The sequence below is a fragment of the Acomys russatus genome, chromosome 8, assembly GCF_903995435.1.
Source record: "Acomys russatus chromosome 8, mAcoRus1.1, whole genome shotgun sequence".
NCBI lineage: Eukaryota > Metazoa > Chordata > Mammalia > Rodentia > Muridae > Acomys > Acomys russatus.
The window spans coordinates 11,364,351-11,387,013 of NC_067144.1; the positions used below are offsets into that span (position 1 = coordinate 11,364,351).

At 41.0% G+C, this 22,663-nt stretch overlaps 1 protein-coding gene across 1 annotated transcript; it reads right to left on the reverse strand.

The window, feature by feature from the left end:
* Positions 1-551: 551 nt before the first annotated feature.
* On the reverse strand, positions 552-19,820 carry Tmem207 (transmembrane protein 207). The gene is made up of 4 exons (XM_051150535.1): positions 19,747-19,820; positions 12,209-12,253; positions 11,077-11,219; positions 552-853 (listed from the first exon to the last, which is right to left on the reverse strand). The coding sequence occupies exons 1-4, from the start codon at positions 19,818-19,820 to the stop codon at positions 723-725; spliced, it is 393 nt and encodes a 130-aa protein (XP_051006492.1). The 3' UTR covers positions 552-722.
* Positions 19,821-22,663: the final 2,843 nt, after the last annotated feature.

Below are 22,663 nucleotides of genomic sequence, written 5' to 3' on the forward strand. Positions count from 1 at the left end.
CCGTTTCTTCTTACGTTGTTGTAATAAATGCAAACCGGGAGGGGTCAGGGAAAGACTGGGTTCTCAAGTTCACATTTAACAAGGACAATGAGACCCTCTGTCTTTCTCTCCTCATGTCATCATCACCATCACCTATGGCTTATTATGTCTGCGGCAACCTCCCGCTTCTGAGTTCACGTTCTCTCTTCTCCAGCCGGGGAACAAAACTTGCAATCGTTCCTCTTCCTTTGCATTTCTTTTCCTCTGGCAATTTCAAACAGAATTTTTCTTCCTATTCTCTTATTTCAATGTTCTCCCTCTAGTCACACCTGAATCCACCTCAGGGCCACTGTTAAATTATTAGTTTTATACTGACTTTCTATCAGAGGCTGGCTGAAGATGGAGATGTTGGGACATCAAATAACATGCTGTGGAAGACCGTGGGAGGCTAAAAGGATGCCAATGGCTCCTAGCACGTATTTCTGGACCCTTAAGAACTAAAATGCTACTATTGTTGTCTAGTATAAAAGTATAATGAAGCAATGCTACAGAGTCCACTAATTCAGTATTAAAACATCACTAGGGCCAACGTTTTTTCCTGACATCCACTCTATTGTCTGCTTGCAAGCGTTCAGGCTCCATAGTGGGACTCTAGAAATTTCCACTAAGCTGAAGAATTGTCCCTAAAATCGACCGTGTTTGCAAATATCTCCAATACATTACACTGTTGGTTCTGGCTAAAATCAGTTCATTTTCAGAATTTCCTCATACGGAGGTGGAGGACCTAATGCAACAAAGCACGGAGAAGGGTGCAGTTCAGAGCTGTGGGTAGGAAGGCAGATTCCAGCTGTTGGACTTGCAGCCATTTCTGTACCTAGAGAAAAAAAGAGGGGAAAGGGTGTCATGTCTCAGGTGAATATACAGGCAGTGCACACAGGAGATGAAATCTGGCTTTTCTTGGATCACTGGGGCAACAGAAACGTATTCCTGCCCTAGAGAAAAACATTTATAGCTCTCCCCGCTACAGTGTCAGCTGAGTCACTCTAAGGTGGAAATTCCCAAATGATCTGCTTACACATGTTACTGACTAACCCACCTGGACACATTTATAACAGAAACTGAAACCAGAACGGAGCCTTCTCTGCTAGGGACCAGGAAGATAATCCCTCTAAATACTAATGCTGTTTTTGCTACTGGTCTCATCATAGGAAACCCATGTCTCACTAAGAGCATTAGACTATTACTAAACTTCACCGTGTCATGCTTAGGTTCACACAAATACAAATAGTTCAGTGTCTCCTTGTAATAACTAATAAGCATGTTGAGATAAGTGGTGACAAGCTAGCAATTAAAAGGTACATATAATAAAGACTAGACATTCTGAATTAAAGAGAAACATTCAAATTAGTGTTCTTGCATCTAGAGTCCATACAATACAGCCCTTAAACAAGCATTTCCATTCACAAAATGGTAACCTTGAGAGACCTTGAATTTTTTCCAGTGGCTCTTTTAGAAATCACTATTTTCTTGAAGGGCTATTTTTGAGTCACTGGAAAAGATCAATAGTAATATTTTATACCTCTCTCTTTTTGCATACTTATTCTTTTTATCCTGGGTATTTGTCAGACTCTGTATTACATTGACATTTTTGTATATTAACTTTATCTGAAACACAAGCATTCCCACATATTTACATATTGATTATGTCTGCTTTTGCAGTGTAATGGCAGGGTCATTAGTCCCTCTAGAAATGGTACAGGCTACAAAATCAGAATTGTTTCTCTCTGTCCTCTCACAGAAGAGGACATCTTCACTCATCTTCCTTAAAGGCCTCAGACTTGGTAGCATTTGGAAGATTACAAGAGATAATCCAGTTACCAATACAATTCGGATTATTAGTTTATTAGCTCACTGCTGGAATCCATATGCATACTAAAATGATTACTTTGTATGGATTATGATAACTTAGAATCTTGTTTTCAACGCATATGTATTTGCTTTACTTCTTATCTTGCTGGTCTTCAGAGTAAGCAATAAAAATTCAATTATTATCCCTATATGAGAAAGACTATTTCACTTCTTGCTCGAGTGTTTTGTTTTTTTTTTTTCAGAATGGGTTTTTAATCGACTAATTCACCCTATTCAATTATTATATTATATTTTCTTATCTCACTTTTCTTTAGCAAAAGAATAAGAATAGTATCTATCTCTATAAAAAGAACATTAATTCGCCAAAGAAAGAAACTTTTAAAAAGGTTCTTCTTTCTGAAAAAAAAAAACATAGATATATCATATATCGAATGCATATAGAGTGTTTAAGATGAGTGAGGGATACAGTTAAGGGTTACTGCTTTCATGTAGCATCTAGTATTGGTGCCATGCGAGCAACACGTAGCAATTTAAATCCATAACGTTGTCTTATCGACTCAACGTTAGCAGTTATATAATGTGTTACATAATCATTATCAGATGTGACAAATATCAATAACTAAAAGTATATGAGGGAGAGCGTGATCTTGAACTGAGGTCAGCGAAGCTGGAGAACAGCACCAAACAAAATTAAAGTTGATTTTATGCAGTCTCCTTACCCTAGGAACCACCTCCACTCAGAATCAATGAGTGCAATGAGCAGTAACTGTTTTCCAGGTAGACTGTTGCTGATGTAGACAGTGCAAATCTAGCAGTAACATAGCCTACAGCCTGGGAACAGCTGGCCACTGGCTTGTCTATGTTAGTTTTAATTGATTTTTTTCCTGCTGACATCAATATTGTGGTCTGGGTAATATGATTCTGACGACCGGTCCCCGTGGTGGGGGAAATATTATCTCTTTTTTACAAATGTGCCTGTTGCTTTTATTAAGTTATGAAAACCACAGGTCTTTTATTGGTAAACTAATTAAAACAATGGTCTTAGAAAATGTGGAAATGCTGGTGGCACTCAGAGGAAGGATAGCAGGCTACCAAGAAGAGACTTGATACCCTATGAGCACATACAGGGGGAGGAGGTCACCCTCAGTCACAGACATAGGGGAGGGGAGTAGGGGGAAAATGGGAGGGAGGGAGGAATGGGAGGATACAACAATTGAGATGTAATATGAATAAGTTAATAAAATATGAGAAACAGAAAATGTGGAAATGGAAGATATACCAGCTGCCATCTTTTTTTCACAGTATGTTTACATACAATTTCCTGTTGTCAGGAATATGGATGGAGCAGGGGATTTATTTGTTTGTTTGTGTGTTTGTTTATAGGGCATGTATAAAAGTGAGAGGTCACTTTGAGAGATTTGGTTCTCCCTCCCAACATATGAATCCTGGGGATTGAACTCAGGTCGTCAGGCTTGTCAGCAACTGCCTTTACCCAACCAAGCCTTATGTTTACCTTTCAACAAGTTAACACAGTTTAAACATAATGGGAAATCCCTATGGATTTGCCAGAAACTGTTTCTTGAAGGACTCATTTATTATTCCATTTTGTCAAACCCACAGATTTGTCACTGAGTTATTATAAACAGAGTGCAGATTTCGTACATGATTTACCGATCTGACTTGCTTTAACTCGCTTTTTATACCTCTTTCTTCTCTTACCCCTCATTGGAGCACTGGGAAATAGGGAAGGAGGAAGCCTACTATGGCTTTGCACTCTTGTAGTCCAAGCCCAACTGGAGCTTGCAGTCCTGCTTAAGTCTCTTGAGTTCTGGGATCACAGCTACCAATCAGGAATCACCATGCTTGGCCATACTTCCCTGCTCCATCCCTCCCTTATCACACAGAGGAATACTAGAACGCCTGAGTGGGAGCCATCGCTCTGGAATACAGTAAGTATGAGGCTTTGCTTCTGCAGCTCCAGAGCACTGAAAATGGTAGCAACAATTTTTTCAGAGAGCCTTTGGGGAGAGCAAGTGAGAGCTGAGGTATGCACACGCGGGAGACGCTGAATCATCTGCCTCTAGCTGGTCCTTCCACAAAGTGTGTGAGTGAAGCGTGCTCTCGTCCCTTCCTAAAATGGCACAGGGTATTCACATGTGGAATATAAGCCAGACAGAAGATATCTAACAGATCCTGTAATAAAATCCTGAGCCACCTACAGGGAGGAAGAGTTGCCTATGTTAAAGCCTTGCTTCTTGCCTATGTCTCTCCAAGTGCTCCCTTCTCCTCCTCCCAACTGAGAGTGCACTCATGTTTAATCACTGCTGGGGGAAAAAACAGTACTTCGCTTTTTTTATTTTCTGAAATAGGAAAAACAGAACGTCACCTGTGAAACTGCGGAAAAAGATAGAGGCTAGAGAGACTGCATAGCTGGAAGGCAACGGACCTGCGCCGTCGTCCCTGAGAGGCTAAAGCAGAGCAAGTAACGCTGGAGAGAGCAGAGTCAGAGGTCCTTCTCAGGGGCAAGTGGGACCAGTGGACTAAGTGCTGGAGGACTGCCACACTGACTTCACAGTGGACTGGTATTGTTCATTAAAGTGTGGGCGAAGGGAAAGCTGTCTCCTATGCTCTCTTCTAAGGAATACTAGGTCACTTATCTTCCTCCAGCCGTCCCTGCCTTCCCGAAGGGAAAGCTGTCTCCTATGCTCTCTTCTAAGGAATGCTAGGTCACTTATCTTCCTCCAGCCGTCCCTGCCTTCCACTTACCTCCCAAACCCCCAGTATATTCCTTTCATATCATCAAATGCCTACTCCATCATTAAAATGGACTTCTACTCAGCTTTATAATAATCTTCTTTCCATGAGAGCACAAGTTTATCCTCATTTTTAGGGGATTAATTATTTTTGTTGCTAATACATCGTAAAAATCACTTGACATTAGTTTTTCAAATGCAAACTAGCACACAGTAGATCTAACAAACTAAAATTCTTTTATTTTTATATGTTTTTTAATTTTGAAATCACTGCAGTGTCTGTTTCACTGTTGTATAGTCTTCACTTTATAGAATGTAATGCGATAATTACACCGATGCAGGTCCATGACTTGCCCTTAGTTGAAACTTACAGGTTCCTTGAAGAAGAGGCTCACTGTGTGTTCTCACTCTCCATGGTTGCTGGGAAGAGGGAAGGGACTCGGGAGAAGGAACTGACTGCAAATCTTCTGTACTTTTGGTTGAATTATCAGTTAGAATAAAGTCCCCCGAGAACATTACTAAAAGATAAGTAACATTCTGAAGTTGACAAGAATTTCATGTAAGGCTCTTAATTCAAGTGATACGGAAAAAAAAAAAAAAAACAAAAAAAACAGATAAATCAATCTAAGATTAAAGACCAAGAGAAAGGAGCAGGAACAAGTGAGAAGCTAGCTTGCAGCTGATCACACTTAGGAAGCCCTAAGGGCACTGAGTAGATATTGTGACAGAGAAGCTAGAGTAGGGTAGGAGTGAAGATGAGAAAGGGAAGGAGGAAGGAAGGAAGGAAGGAAGGAAGGAAGGAAGGAAGGAAGGAAGGACGGAAGGAAAGCTGTCAGTTTGTGGTTGAATCCGGGAAAGAGAGGTATGCCCAGAGCTGAACCGAAAGGGATGGTTTGAAGTCTCCGTGAAATGAATCGATGCTCATGAGCTTATTGTGAATCTCCAGTATCAAACTAATATTTATTCTTGCTCTTTATCTTCTAGTTCCTTAACTCCTGGACATCTTAGTCCTTCTAGTCTCAGACAATCCTTTCCCCTGCAGAGAGTCTGTATGACTTTGTTGGCGGCTGCCATCACAAAGTTACCAAAGCTGGTGGTTTCATCAGCAGATTATTTTCCCTAATGATTCTGGAGGAGAGACTCAGAATCAAAAGTCAACAGGGCTCTTGTCTTCTGACACCCTCCCCCTTAGCTTGCAGTCAGCCATCATCCTCTTGTGGCTTTACAGCATTTGCCCTCTGCTCTTATCCAGGTGCTTATCTCCCTTCTGAGCAGAACCAGTCAGACTCCGTTAGACCCAGACTGGTTACGTAAAGTTAATTGAGTTGGCCTTCCAAAGGCTGTCACTCCACACACTTTCATACCCTGAGGTTTAACCATCGGACCCGATCAGAATAATTAAGTGGACGCACAACACAGCCCACAGCAATGTATATCACAGGGATAGTTTCATCCTTTCCTGTGAATAAGGAACTCCGTATAGCAGTCAGGGACATAGAAGGGAAGACGGAATGTGATAAATGTCAATAAATGTCAAGATCTCTTCTGTCGGATCCAGAACAACGTCGGAAGGCTTCTGATGCTAGAATACCTAATTCAAGAGCACAGGCTTCTGATGCTAGAATACCCAATTCAAGAGCATAGGCTTCTGATGCTAGAATACCTAATTCAAGAGCACAGGCTTCTGATGCTAGAATACCTAATTCAAGAGCACAGGCTTCTGATGCTAGAATACCTAATTCAAGAGCACAGGCTTCTGATGCTAGAATACCTAATTCAAGAGCTTAGGCTTCTGATGCTAGAATACCCAATTCAAGAGCACAGGCTTCTGATGCTAGAATACCTAATTCAAGAGCATAGGCTTCTGATGCTAGAATACCTAATTCAAGAGCATAGGCTTCTGATGCTAGAATACCTAATTCAAGAGCGTAGGCTTCTGATGCTAGAATACCCAATTCAAGAGCATAGGCTTCTGATGCTAGAATACCCAATTCAAGAGCATAGGCTTCTGATGCTAGAATACCTAATTCAAGAGCATAGGCTTCTGATGCTAGAATACCCAATTCAAGAGCATAGGCTTCTGATGCTAGAATACCCAATTCAAGAGCATAGGCTTCTGATGCTAGAATACCTAATTCAAGAGAATAGGCCCTAGGATGTAGTGAGGATAGATTTACCTGAGCTCTGAGTCAGCATAGTGTTGTGAAAAGATGCTATCACTGGGTCAGGGGATGCTTTTCAGGTCTCATGTGTTTCGCTGAGATGCCAAGGACTTATCTCAGAGCTGATATCTCATCAGGTATCACTAAGCTGTGCTGGTAACACCTTCCTTAAGTGTGTCGTGTGTCCTATAAGGACGCAGAGCCCGGTGCCTGCTTTTTCTCTTTAGTATTTCTAATCTAATACATTGGCAACCCAAGCAATGAAATCTTGGCAGGAAATATATATACATATATATATATATATATATATGTATGTATATATGCCTGTTTTATATATTTTACCAATAGTAAAATTCAGTTGGTTCTAGCCTTTAATAATCAGTTAAAATGTTCCTCTTGGCTTTTTCCTTTTGAGGGCAATGTTCGTGAGATCCCGAGCATCAAATCTCTGACCCTTATGTTGGTATAACAGAGAAATTTCAACTAATATATGCAATAAGTAGTGATATTAAAGTGATATAACTTTTAAAGAAATAAAATAAAGGTCCAGGAGGAACCGAAGGTTAATACATCAAATGCACTACATCCATTAAGGTGCTTCCAATAGGCCATTTCCCACATCCTGTGTCCAGGGTCGGGGAACATCCTCTTTGTGTCAGAGATGCCAGGGAGTCAGTCATCTTATTCTGCATTCTAGGAGCTCATCAGTGTCAGTCAAGTTCTTTCAGTTTATTAATTTTCTCTTCTTAATAGCGGATATGTGGAAAACTGAGAAACATTCTCCCATACTTGGAATGGGCCCACGAATCTCCCAGTGGCTTGGCTCAGGCTGTAAGCACATCCTTTGTAGGAAATGTGGAAGCACATATATTTGTGTGGATCCTTACTGGATCTTGCAGGAACTAAAAGATCAGGGAGAGCTATCATTTTCCAGCAGAGTAAGTACTTAGAAAGGAAACCGTTGTGTTCAGAGTGTCAAAATATAATGAAAGTCTCATCAAGTACGTAAATACGGTGTGGTTTAGGCTGCAAATTGTGCCCAAAATATTAGTTCTCTGGAATTTATTTCCTGAAATTACTAGTTGGCACTCCACGTTTTGTCCTGGCAAAGAGAAATAAGAATGTGCGCAAGGCACACCTCTAGGTCAACATTTACGTCCAAGACTGCCTTCTCAGCAAGGTGATCACCATCAGACACGTGGGGGGTGGGAGGTTGGAGGGGCAGAAGAAGGTGGCACTGACTGCCTTCCACCTGCTCTGAGTTGGCAAAGGAACTGCAGATGAGAAGATGGACAGCAGTAGAAGACACACTGCAAGAACGGTTAAATATTTCTTTAAAAGAAACAGAAGCTTTAACACTGGGCTTGTGAGAAAGGATGGAAAATGACAGAAATAAAGAACCTCGAATGCAGTCCCTACCATCCAGGGGAGGGGGTGGGCTTTTAAATACCCGAATGTTCGTAAGTGGTACTTTGCATCATGGCATGAGGTGGCAAAGATACGAGCAGTTGCACCTGATTTTAATAGCCACTTGGCCCCATTTCATAGCAAAAGTCTATTAATACATCAGTTAGGAGAGAGACAGAGACAGAGGGGGGAGGGGGAAGGGGAAGAGAGAGAGAGAGAGAGAGCGGGAGGGGGTGGAAGCAGATACCCTCTAGAGAATATCCTCTGATGAGCACTTTCTGAAGTTGACATTTATGAAATAGAGGTAAGATGTGAAAAATTTCAAACTATTGCTTAGGACTTGATAGGGCTGAAATAAGCATTAGTGTTTTTAGAAGACAATTTCTTTCTGGCCTTATTTATTCATTCATTCATTCATTCATTCATTCATTTATGTTTACAATGACCTCAGCCCATTTAGAGGTTGTAATTCTAAGGCCCAGGCCATCTATGCAAATTATTGAGGCAATGTATTTAATGTTGTTTTTTCATTTGATTTTTCCACTCTGAGGCTGTTTAGACAAGTTCAACACCAGCTATGTGAACCACCATGCAGCAAATAAAAGTCACGACACAACCACATCTACAATAGTGCTCTTTTAAAAATTGCAGCAGAAGAGTTAGGCAGTATGATATTTAAAATATAGTGACTTTTCTTAAGATTTAAGGTAGCCTAACCAAGAAGAGACTTGGTACCCTATGAGCATATACAGGGGGGAGGAAGTCCCTCTCAGTCACAGTCATAGGGGAGGGGAGTAAGGGGAAAACAGGAGGGAAGGAGGAATGGGAGGATACAAGGGATGGGGTAACCATTGAGAGGTAATATGAATAAATTAATAAAATATAAAAAATTAAAAAAAAATTTAAGGTAGCCTAATGGAAGACTTTTCCTCAGAGAGAGGAATGGGTCAAGAAAATAAGGCTACGTGATGTTGTTTAGAAATAAATGTTCACTTGGAAGAAAAAAACCTTACATTTTTAAAAACTAACTCTATTTAAATAAAGAAAAAGAGGTCAATATTTTCATGCATATCCCTTTGAAAAACACTTTGTTAGGTTTAGTGACCATAATTTTCTTGATGCTATGTGAAAAGTGATTTTTATTTTAGGAGAAAGATCTATTTATTATTGCAGAATTTAATTATCCTTTGCCAAACAATAATTTCTCAATTTGATAGTTTTTTATCCTTGTTTAAGTAATGACTTCAGGCTAGGACGCATATAGAAAAAAAGAATCACTAAGTATTTTTCTTTTTAATGTATTTTTGCTAATTCTTTGAGAATTTCATCATGTGTACATGATCATAATTACTCCAACTCCTTCTGGAAACTGTTGCCAGGTCCATCCCACCTCTCCACCCACTCCCAGGTCCTCCCCACCTCCCCACCCACTTCCAGGTCCACCCCACCTTCCCACCCACATCCAGGTTCACCCCAACTCCCCACCCACTTCCAGGACCATCCCACCTCCTCACAATGTCCTGTTTTATACACACACACACATATAAAACCCACTGAGTCCCATTTGTGCTGCCCATGGGTAGGGACCATCCACTATAGCATGGTTGACCTCCCAGGGGCTGCACCCTTAAGGAAAATTTACTCTACCTCCCCCCCCCCCCCCCCGCCACACACACACACACAACCTGGGACCATTAATTGTCAATAGCTTCCCAGCTAGGAATGAGGTATTGTATACCCCTCCCCTCTCTATGTTGGAATGTTGACTGGCTTGACCTTGTGCTGTCAGCCATAGCTGTTCTGAATTCCTCAGCACAGACATCCTGTCATGCCGAGAAGACACTGTTTTGTTCCAGTTCTCCTTAGCCTCCGGTTCTTGCAATCTTTTGGTCCTCTCTTCTGCAATGATCCCTGAACATTGTAAGGGGGGAGCATGATGTGCATGTCCCTTTATGGCTGACCACTCCAATTATCCTCAAGAACACTACATTTGCATATTACACTATTTTAGCTCATTTTCATCTACATCCCTTTAACTTAGTTGGTTACTTTTCTGTTTTAGATACGGAGAATCCCACATTGACCCAAGTTTCTGAAACATAGCCAGGTTATTTTTTTTTTTTTTTTTTTTTTTTTTTTTTTTTTTTTTTTTTTTTTTTTTTATCAAGAACTCTTTGGGCAACTGTGTGATAAAGTAAAATCTGGGAGGGGAAAAATCACCAATTATACACACCAAGAACAGTGAAGTGATAAGTGTTTTTCATTCTGCTTACAGATAAGACAGACTGCTACACATAACTTTTTCCCCCATTTTATTTTTTACCCTGTGTGAAAACTGGAAAATAAATGATGGGTCCGGCATAATTTTGGATAGATAGGGTGGGTGCTGGCAGAATCCGGATTCCTTGTGTTTCTGCAGACAAAGCACATCAGAATTGACTTTCTTCTTCCTGATCTTAATGGTTTCAGACTTGACATTGGCAACTGTTACTTCAGGAAATACGGCTCAAATTACTTCGGATGAGTTAAATGAGTTGGCAAAGGCTTAGTAATCAAGACTCTGGCTACAGGGTAGAATAGAGTCTTATTAAAGCCAAGAGATGCTCTTCGGAACCCTAAGACCCAGCACTCATTTGGAGTGTTCATCTCTACATATTTCTATTTGTTTGTTGATTGGACAAGCTGTTCCAGCTCTTCCACCATTCTCTGCTGTGAGTGGGTCAGACATATTTTCTTTCTGTTTTTAATCTCTTTTTATTCTGAAGCTTGATTTTGTACACTTTCTCTTTAATACATGCCTTTGAGTCTCCCAATAGTTTCGCGCTCTTCTAAGTGTGTATAGCTGCTGCGCAACGATAGTTTTTCAAGGTTTCATAAGGGAACCCGGAAGTATGCCAACAACTCACCATATATGGGATCCACGTCTCCAAGCGCAAAAACAGTCATGGTGCGTCTGGGAGGATCAATTCGGCACCTTTTCAGCCAGCACTGGAGACAGAAAAGTACGACTCCACAGAGGAAAATCACTAAGAAAATCAGGAGTAGGAACCTGGCATCGAGGATAACCGAGGAATAAGTGAGGAGGAGCAGATAGGAGTTAGGGTTTCTGTCACCTTCTGGCATGTGCAGAGGGTCTCAGCTACGCTTAAGTGCAAGCGAGCTGTAATGTACACTAAGGTCTTGGAGGAATCCCCTATCCCGCTACATTCCCAATGGGCCTGGAGGTCCTCAGGGAGAACTGGTGCCGAGAGCTGGTGACAATCATCTGCTCCTTGAAAACTGGAGGGTTAATCTAAAAATTGAAGTCACTCTTCTCCCCTTTCTTATTCTTTCCCCCTCTTCTCCTTCATTTTATCCAACATCCTATCCATTCATTCAACTAGTAGTTAAGCAAATGTACATGTTAGATTGAGAAGATAGGATCTCTGTCTTTGAGGAATTGAGTGTTTTATTAACAGAATTGATTGATACTAAGTTTGGAAAATATGATAGTTGCGGTTTAGGGAATTAGAAGAACTGATTTAAATTTTCTGGAGGAATAGCTCATTAAAGACATATTTGGCTATATTGCAACCAGAATGGTAGAATCACTTAGAGAGATCTCAAGAGGGAACAATTATTTTATCATTAACAAACTCTAGCTATAAAATAATCTTGGAGTCTTAAAAACAATAGATCATCACAGGAGGCATTTAACAAACACGGTCCGGAAACTGATATTTCTATAGATACCAATGCACACTCATCTGTATATATCCATAAGATGCTGATGTTGGTCTTAAACTGCTCACTAGTCAAGCTGTAAAGAAAGAAACTGTAGCATGCACAGACCTAAATGGGGCAGGTATATCCTACCCATGTCCCCAAGGTCGGGGATCTGTATGGAAGTGGGGTAGGCAGAAAAGGTATAAGAGCCAGGGGGACCAAATGTTTGTAATGAAACAGTATTGGCTGGAGGTTACTGTTTCAAATGACCTAAGTGGACAAGTGCGCATAAACAGTCCCATGTTTTAAAAAATGATTTGAAGAGAAGCTTACCAGATATACCAGCGGTCAGGATGTTCATGGTCATAATTTACACACCTAGTAATAAAGAAAGAGCAGTAAGTGTCTAATTCTAGACAGCTAAAGGCTATTCTTCGGGACCTTAAACTTTATACTCAACACATTTATTTTGCCAGAATACCCACCTGCTCACTCCCTTACAGAGATGTTCCAAATACACTAAATGAATATTTACTATGTGTCCACTTCACTCAAAGTCCCGAGAAGACAGGTAAATTTGGAATCAATAGATGTACAAAAAAAACCCCCCAAAACCAAAAAACAAAAAACAAAAAAACCCTTCACTGCAATAGCTTTGATTCTAGACGTAGATATTCTTAAGCATGGAGAGGCTAGTGAGGAACGTTTTAAGGTCAAAGGTCTGAGGCATTAGACAATAGCCATTCCACCATTCTCACTCTGCTTGTTTCCATGTCCAGAGTAGAGTCCTTTATAATTTGAATTCTCTATGGAAGGCTGATAGTCTGTGGGATTAGCCTGTAAGGCGTGAAGTACCCTTCCACTGATAAGTGCCTCTCTCTGGGAGGCACAGTGCACTCAACACACAGGGACTTCTTTCAGACCTCAATACACTGATGCTGTCATGGCATGCTGGGAGTGCACAAATGGTCCTGGTCACCTGAGCCTGAGCTTCTGACATGGAGATGTTTTTTGGTTGTGCTGTCTTCAGGCAATATTAAAGTGATGCCGAGAGCTTCACAGCTTGAAAACATTCCAAATGTATGGCTCTCAGCATCCTTCAGGAGGTGCTACACCAGGTTTTCCAGTACTCATGTCAGAAACCATGTTTGACATGATTATTTTTTTTTAACCAATTATAGAAGACAAAAATCTTTTACTATGGCAGAATTTCATTTATTTTTTCTTTTGAGCTTAGAATTCGGGGTTTGTTTCTGTTTGGGGGCACCTACAGTGGCAGCAAAGTTTATAAATACAAGTGGCTAAGAGGAAAATGGACACTGATATGTCACTTTAAAAAAGATCCTGAGGAGCCGGGTATGGGTGGCACATGCCTTTAATTGCAGCACTTGGGAGGCAGAGGCAAGTGGATCTCTGTGAGTTCGAGGCCAGCCTGGCCTACAAAGCAAGTCCAGGACAGCCAAGGCTACACAGAGAAACCCTGTTTTGAAAAACCAAAACAAACAAACAAAAACCTAACCAACCAAACAAAAAAGATGCTGATTAAAGTGAGCATCAGCGGAGGAGCTTGAAAAAAATTAACGACGAATCTTATCAGGGAACATGGTGTCATCACCACCGGGTCTAGGGCCTGAGCTCGGGTGGCTGCTCTTCCTAATGCACTGAACATATTCCCAGCCGAGACAGAGAAAGACTGTAAGGATACAATGGTCAAACCATCTGCGTAAAGCAGGAACCATCCTCAAAAGACAGGGCCTGCTTGTTCTGGTAGGAACAGAAATTCTCACATGTATCCTTTGAGATAGTGTAACATTTTTACAATTCGAGCTTTTGTACACACACACACACACACACACACACACACACACAGACACACACACACACACACAGACACACACACACACACACACAGACACACACACACATGACTTTTGTAGTCATAACATTTTAAATTACTAGAATACAAAAATCTAAAACACATAGTGCGCTACTTAAGCTATGAACAAAACAGGAACTCTTTTTTTATATCCTTGGCTGTCTTTTGAAGTATCTCATCCCCAAATAGAATCCTCTGTCTCTAGCCTTTTCATTTAAGATGGCCCATGGGACTTAAAGTCAACCATAAATACTGAGTACCCCATTTTACTTGCTAATTGCAACTTTTGAGCCATTTAACACCAATGTTGGTGTTAATACTTAGCCAAGGTCATTTCACTTTCTCCTTCTGAGCTCATTGCACCCCCTGGTGGAGGTTCTAATAAACAAAAGGTCAGGGGAACTATGCTGGAGAAACGAAGTCATGGTGTATTTTCACAGTGTCTGGTATGGAGGGACCATTTATTTAATTCTGTCTGATCATTTTACACATACGCCCTTGAGACCCAGAGTGAGGACATCCGTTCTGGAACTTGAAGATACAGGAAGAAAGCTACAGAGCTATCCAGGAACAAGTCTTAAGCTAGAAGATGGATCTTCTGACTGCGGGGACATCCTTCCTTCTTCCTGGATTCCAGTTCTTTCTCAAATTGTGCTTTTCTTTTCTTTTTGCAAATGTATGTATTTATTCACTTTACATCCCAATCACAGCCCCTACTCTCCTCCTGGTCCCACCACCTTCCCCCTTTCACCCCCTCCCCTTCTACTCAGAAAAGGGGAGCACCACCCCCAGCCCATGAGAGTACATCTAGTCATGTCAGGACTAAGTGCAATCTCTTCTACTGAAGGCAGACAGGACAACCCAGCTAGGGACAAGTGATCGAAAGCAGGCAACAGAGTCCATGTCAGAGACAGGGCCTGTTCCAGTTGCTAGGAGACCAACATGAAGACCAAACTGCCCATCAGTTACATACGGGTGGCGGGGAAGGGCTAGGTCCAACCAAAGACCATGAATGGAATGAATCAAACTGAGTTTTTGAAAAGTAAATTTAGAGTCTTTAAATGAGCTCTAAGAATATTATAATGCCTCAAATCTTTAATGTGGTATTTCTAAAGTCGAAAGAGTTTGTATTCTTAAAATTAAGGTTTCGTTGAAGAGTAGCCATCCCAGGATGCTGATCGTCTTAAACCAATCACCAGTCAACTTGCAAAGAAGGAGACTGTGCAATGAGCAGGTTTAAACAATGTAGCTATATTATATGTTACACCTGTGTCCCCAAGGCTCAGGCATCATTTTGGAAGGGGCGGTGGGGAAGAGGCTACAGAAAGAGTGTGAGAGCAGAAATCTTGCATACCTTTACTCCCAGCACTTGAGAAACAGAGGCAAGCAGATCTCTGAGTTTGAAGCAAACCTGGTCCACAGAACAAATTCCAGGATAACCAAGGCTACATACAGAAACCCTGTCTTAAAAAGCAAAAACAAACAAACAAACAAACAAACAAAAAACCCCAAAACCAAACCAAGAAAATAAGCAACAACAAAAGCAACAAAAAGGAGTGTAAAAGCCAGAGGGAGTGAAAGTCTCTAATGAAACAGCATTGGTGTGAATAGAGGATGCAGTTATGAAGTCTCACCCCATGCGAGGAGCTAGGGACAGAAGTTAGCTATGTAGAAAGGCAGAGTCACTTTTCTTCGGGCATGCAGCCCCTGAGAGGCAGCTCACTCCCCAGGAAATTATGTGCCACACCCATGCACATATAGGCAGACCTAGATGAATTCAATGGCTATGAAGGAGCCAGAGAAGTAACAAGAAAGGGAGGGAAAGTGCAAGAACTTGGGAGGGAAAGGTAGGAGAAAAATTGGAAGTGTAGATCAGGCTCAAACGCATTATTTGCATGTAGGAATATTAAACAAAATACTTAATTTTCAAAAAAGCTCAAGAAAAATGGGTCAATGTGGGAGAAAGTAAGAGGTGCTCTTAAATTTGAGGAAACATTTGCAATGATTAGAATTCTCTACAAAGAGATATCCAAGGAAACACACTGCGTGCTGCGGCACCTAGGGATATTGTCGAATGGTCCTTGCTCACCAAGATGGTTAGCTTGATCCTTACTGTTCTCTGTGCTGTAAATCTATGGAATGAAATTGCAAATTTGTTAAGGTGGTAACTTCAAGAAGACACCTGGAGAGCTCTGCTGCTCTCATCCAGTGTTCCTACAGCAGAAACTGTTATAGACCGTATATAGGTTTATGTGAAATTCTTTGCTTTCAAACTCCAGTGACATATGGAGGGAGCCCATTGCTCTGCTCCTCCTGTAAAATTCGACAACCTGGTATTAGGTGAAATGACTTGCGTGGCATAGCTCTCTTGGAAGACACAAGAACACGCGTAGAAACGAACTGGCAATGGCCACTTGTCCCTTAGCACCCTGTGACACTGCAAGTGGGGTCCTCAGGCCTATTTCCATATGGAGTCTACACCCAATATTCTGTTCCAAAGGGCTTTAAAGAAATGCTGGAAAACAATTGAGAAGCAGGTTCAGGGAGGACATCTGAAAAGAAAATAGCTAAGCGTGACATCAGTTTGCTGACTGAAGGTGAGTCTGAAGCTCAGCAGGCACCAGTCTCTGACTCTGGCCTAAGATTTCCCATGTTAATGGAAGAAGAGAAAGAATGTTATGTGCAGAGGGGCAGAGGGAAGAGCATCGCCTATCAATCGTACAGCTGCTCCTTCTAAAGAAGCCTGAAGAAAGTTCTGCTAGCAAGAGGAAAGGCATCTCCACAATATTCTTAGAATAAATGAAATAACAAATTTCGTGGATTTTTGTTCTTTTGAAAAATACCTTCTCAACGTGAGCCAATGTGCAATTTAACTATAATCACTTGGAGGCGGGTGAAGAGCAAATCACATCATCTAGAACTTGACTGTAAATTGCATGGTTTCTACAAAAAGCACAGCCTGCTTCTCTCTGTTATTTCACCAAGCGTGCACTAAAATTGAATTAAAAGTTGAATATGAATATATCTTTGCTGTAATAATACTGGGCACTGAATTCTCAGATCTTGGTACAAACCTGAGAGATTTTACTATTGCTTTCCTACTTTATCTAGTCATGTTCTTGCTTTTTTCCCCTGGATTTTAACTAAATTTATTTATTTACTCTTTAAATATATTTTATTAATTTATTCATATTACATCTCAATGGTTATCCCATCCCTTGTATCCTCCCATTCCTCCCTCCCTCCCATTTTCCCCTTACTCCCCTCCCCTATGACTGTGACTGAGGGGGACCTCTTCCCCCTGTATATGCTCATAGGGTATCAAGTCTCTTCTTGGTAGCCTGCTATCCTTCCTCTGAGTGCCACCAGGCCTCCCCATCCAGGGGACATGGTCAAATATGGGGCACCAGAGTTCGTGTGAAGGTCAGACCCCACTCCCCACTAGTAATGAGGATGATAATGGAAGAAACATGTCCATGCCTTTAATGACAGGGGTGTCACTACATATTCCAGGCTGGGCTTGAACTGATTGTGTAGCCCAGTCTAGCCCTGAAGTGGGATCTTTATGGCCCAGCCTCCCCTCAGAGTTCTGGGATTAAAGCATGCACCATCATACCTTGACCTTTTCCTAATATTAAACAAAATGTTTAACTCACTGAGCCATGCAAATTGCAGGCATCTCATTAGGAAATGTATTCATGTAATTAATTTACAAGGTCACCTATATACATATATCATATTCATATTTTGTAAATCACTATGTACTCTGATGGTATAATTGGTTATTTATCGGAAGAGGGATGGGTTAAAGGTATAACTAATTAAAATGAAAGGGGGCTGCAACATGTTTTATTTCATTCAATCAGTTATGATACTTAGATTTTATATAAAGCAGAACGATTTATTATTTATACTAAAAATTCAGCTATAAAGATAAAAAAAAAAGTAATTCATATCACAACAAAATCCAGTGTTGGAATGTGGATTCGTGTGAAACGAATAGGAGATTCTTTTATATCGCATATAAACTGATTTTGAAAATCTTGTAACATAAAAGTTGACACATTTTTAAAAAAAATGGCATTTGGGTCATCAGATTCTCTTCTCAGTGGGGCCTCCACCACAGCGAGACTCCCCTCTCTCCACTTATCATCTCTCCTTTACATCTTTGCATCCAAACATATGTCTCCTTCTTTGTGCCTGTTTGCACATGAGCTTTGGGCCCATTGTTTTCCTCTTGTTTTTCACTTCTAAAGGATACTTAGAGTTGACCATGTCTATGTGGCTTTTTGCCTCGTGGGTTTGTGTGACTCCTTCACTGAGAATCAGGTAGTTGGATGAGTCCGCTTTTTGGCCAGGTAATGTATTGAAATCAATGGTCCCAGAGCATAGGCATGATTCTAAAGTCAAGCTCTCTCCCATTTAGGCAAGTGATAAAAAGAGAATCTTGTTTGGATGTGTGACTTTTGCTCCTTCCTAAAATAGCACGTCTTTTTTTATTACAGACTCATCTTGAACTGTGTCTATCTTTAGTGGATTCATTGCTTTTATATTATTTCCTGGAATATATACATTCCCTGGAATATCCCTTTTCTGCCTTTCTTCCCTGGTGTTTTGAATGTTACCTAAGGCAGTTTTTCTACTTTCACTGAACAGAAGATAAATGAGGATAAACATAACAGATGCTGAGATGTGAAATGGCTTACCAAAGAGAGCTCGTGCCTAATTGAGCCTAAGCATCAGTTAAAACCGTGCTGTGGACTAGTCATCTCCCTCTTCTTCTTGGTTTCTTCAATAGAAAGGGAAAGCTCAGAAGCTCAGGGAACTACTGGAACTCGCAGGCCTCCCAGTACCATCTTTGCTTGTCCTAACAACTGGACAGCAGAGTCAGTATTTAAGGCTCATCCCAGGCATAGGAGTCTACTGTTCTGTGTCAGAGTCAGAAAACAAGGAGGCTAGATGTGGACAGCCTTGATGTTCAGAGTCAATGAAAAACTGCTCAGTCTCAAGGGCAGAAGACGCAGTACAATAGTAGGTCCAGAAATGAATGCAAAGGAACAGCAATGGACAGTCATGCAGACGCTGAAAGAGCAATTCAGGCGTCACAGACTGTCGACAAGGCGATCTGAAACAGCGACTGATTCCAGGGCTAGCACTGCTCCTCTTGGCCCCGCCTCCTGCTTCAGAAGCAATGGCCACAGCCAGGGCTTTGAGAAGGTGAGGCAATAATAATTGAGAACAGCTGGCTGGCAGAGTCCTCCTCCCCGAACACAGCACTTGGCAGAAGGGCTTTTCTGACACTTGCACTCAGTCACACTGCATTACAGTCGCCATTCATCATCATCAGCGTTATTAATGGCACCTTCTCATCTCCCGACTAGAATTCTGAGAACCATTAAGTCTCAAAACGTAAGGAAATGAGGCAATCACTCACATAATTCGCATCCGACGCCCTTTGAAGCGCACACACAACACAGGATAAAAATGTGGGTTCATTTGATTATATTTGAAAATGAATTGCTTTGAAACTGCTCCTTGAAATCACCGTACTTACCAGTTTTGGGATAAGGGAAGCATTAACAACCAGGGAAACCTCACAGGAGGAGAACCCAACCTAAATGCCTGGAGATCCACTAGTTCCTTTATTCAATGAAATAATCATAATGGCAATTGCATTTCCTGATTTTCTAAGGAAAAAAAAAAAAAGAAATCATTTTTTTCCTTATATGAGCATCTTTGGGACTTTCAAATGACTTGGGGTCTTTGTTCTTTGAATTTGTCAAATGCTAAATAAATGGCCAGGCATGATGGCGCACGCCTTTAATTGCAGTACCCAGAGGCAGAGGCAGGCAGATCTCTGTGAGTTCGAGGCCAGCCTGGTCTACAAAGTGAGTTCAGAACAGCCAGGGCTACACAGAGAAACCCTGTCTCAAACGCCCTGCCCCCCAAAATCAAAGACGAAATAAAAACATAGAATGTCTTGTTATTTACCTACATTTCATTTTCTTCACAGGATAGATCCGAGTGCACCAGCTGAAACACATATTTAGAACAATAAAATCCGCACATTTTATTGGCCTAATCCTTTAATGAAAGCAGTGCCTGGAGACAGTGTGATTTTACACCTTTTTTTTTTTTTTAATTAAAAGCTTTGCAGTGTGGTTTATTGTTGGTACACGGAGTTTTAATTGAAAAAAAAAATTCTCTGGGTAGAGTCTTAAGCTCAGCAGGCAGAGCAGAGCCACCGAAGTTCCTCTGCAAACTGCAGGAGATGGATCTGAAGAGAATTTTGGTTTCTCTGTAGATTCTGCTTGATCTAGAGAGCCACTGGGACCCTTAAATTTTTTTGTTTTCCTATTTTAGTGAGAGGCAGGAGGGCCATTGTTTCAGCATGATTTTAACGCAAAGGAAAAGAATTCCCAGTCAGGGGAAACAGAAGTCAATCCTTTAGGCTGTTACTAGCAATTAAATATACATATAAAGGGGTTGACTTTAATTACTGAGGTCAATTTATGGTCAAATGATATTGCCATTGGGGGGGGGGAGGTTGAAATAAAATAAAAACTCTTTATCAAAGAGGAGAAGAAATAACCTGTTAGGGGCCCAATCTCTCAGGAATCTAACAAAGTTATCTCAGTCCTTGGTGCCGAACCTTAGAAGCTACGACAGTCCATACCAACAACCACAAGAAAAGAGGCATTTTTTTTTTTCTAGAGACCCTATTTGTGCCCTACTTTGACTCTGTGAATTGAGATTCCTTTGTACAATGAGAAGACATTGCAAAGTCACTTTACGGCCTGTTGGAACATTTCTTTTCCCAGACTATCACATGTAAATATAAGTACAAATAAGGCATTGCAAAATTTCAACTGATAGGCTCGGGGATTTTGTGTGAGACGTGTCCTTCCCCCTCGATCCTAAACGTGCCTTTTTTTCAGCACCTAGTATTTATGCCAGATGGAGCAACGGATTGGCCATCAGAGAGCATGATAATGAACAATTTATAAGCACAGAAAATGAGTTGCTTTCTCTTTTGCGAGAACGCTGCAAAGAGATTTGCATGCTAACCGAGAGGAAAAAAATGAACATTCAAATTCCGTCGATAAAGAAACTTTGTTTATGATTAGAGGCGACCATTTTGGGTCTAGCTTAACAGATAAAACAAATTAAGCCAGCATTTCCCTTTCAAGTCACTTTCTAGTCTTCTCTGTCATACCCTAGCAAGGAGTGCATGGCGCCTCATTGTCGCCAATGAGCGGCCAGGCTCCCAAGCTGTTATGAAATAGCGAAAAGAAGTCTTAATATGCTGGAGACTTAAATCTTTCAGGTGCACCACATTCAAGTAACAGAGATACAAGGACGCCATTATTGGTTAAAAAGAGATGCTGGCACACAGCAACCACACAAATTTAAAACGGTTCTGTCGGCAGCAATCGGAGCTGAAAAACTGTCAAGGAGCCAGTGAGTTGCAGAGGCTGGGAAACGCTTTCTAAATTAATACAGCCATAGCTGCTCTGTGTCAACAGCATTTCCGAGTTTGAAAACACCACAAAGTGAAGTAAAGTGTACATTTGCATCACTTATTTCAGTAGCGTTGCACCTAAGTAGCAGAGAAATGAGACTGGAGATCATGCATGCATGCTTTGGTTTTCATTCCAGGAACAATAAATATTATAAAGCATGGGGTGCTGGGAGAACCTTGAAGAGAATCCTTTACATGCAGTCATTAAATCACACACAGGACAAAACCTCTATACCGCAAACCCTAAAGGACCCCAGAGAGCTCACAGAAGTATTGACAGTTACCTGAAAGAGGGGCAAGCACAGGCTTCCCAGTGCTGGGATTTTGGAAGCGACATGGAAGGAACTGGATCTTGACATACCAGGAAAAAAAAAAGATCTGCCCAGATATGGTGGCTTGCTCACCCCGATTAACTCTCTCAGAATGTGTTAGGCGCTCTCTGTTATGGGTCCTGCCTCAATGTGCATTAATGAGAGACTACGTGACCAATAAAGGGTGTCCAGGGACGGAATGTTGGCTGCATGCTCACAGGTCCTAGGAGCTCAAGGAGTTTAAGGTCAGAACCCGGTCCTGCTTGTCAAGGCTTTTCAATGCTGACCTGCAGAGCCACCTGGGTGTTTGAATAACTTTCAGCATCCAAGTGCATGTTTTATTCCAGGGGACATAAGTTTTTTTCTTTCTTTCTTCTTCGTTTTACTTTATGTTTTTAAGTATCGTCTTGTACCTGGAAACATTGATTTAATTTCTTTGCAGATCATCTTTGCTCTCCTTTTCCTACATATCATTTTGAGTAGGTGTTGATCTCAGCCTTGAGGCTGCAATGATCTGATTAGCAAATTTAAAAATTGAAGATTCAGTGGGAAGGTGTAGATAAGTAGACATACAGTTCCATATATAATTAAAAATTCTAGAAGGTAATTATTCAGCAATATCTACTAAACTAAAAGGCACCCTTTGGCCAAGATTTTATTTTTCTATAATATGTCCTCTGTCTTTACATTGTTGAAATCTATATATGGTGCATACAGTAATATGCAATGCTGCTCAGTAAATACCAAATGCCCATCAACGTGATCAAGCACAAAATGGCTACCTGCATGCAACAGAACAGTAGGTGGCTATGATGGTGATTTCCAGAAACTGCTTTTAGATATGAGGGAAGACTCAGAAAGTAGCTCTGAGGGGGGTTTAAGTATTATGGGTTAAATAAAAGGAGTCAATGACAGGACTTTTCCTGTATCTTGTTATATTTTTTAATATGAAAAGGAAGGCATAGTTAGGGTGGAGTTTTTTCTGTGAAAATATGTTGCGTATGCTTTTATGTGCACAGAATGTGCCATAGATTGTCAAAAAGTGATTGTAAAAGAGGAGAGTAAGAAAAAAAGCCGTG

Excerpts from the sequence above, each read along its gene's own strand:
- Tmem207 (XM_051150535.1), bottom strand. The coding sequence starts at position 19,820 with ATGTGCGGATTTTATTGTTCTAAATATGTGTTTCAGCTGGTGCACTCG. Across the intron at positions 12,254-19,746 it reads TCCTGTGAAGAAAATGAAAT|GTGTGTAAATTATGACCATG; the intron begins GTAGGTAAATAA and ends CTTTATTACTAG. Across the intron at positions 11,220-12,208 it reads CCTGACCGCTGGTATATCTG|GTTCCTACTCCTGATTTTCT; the intron begins GTAAGCTTCTCT and ends CCTCGATGCCAG.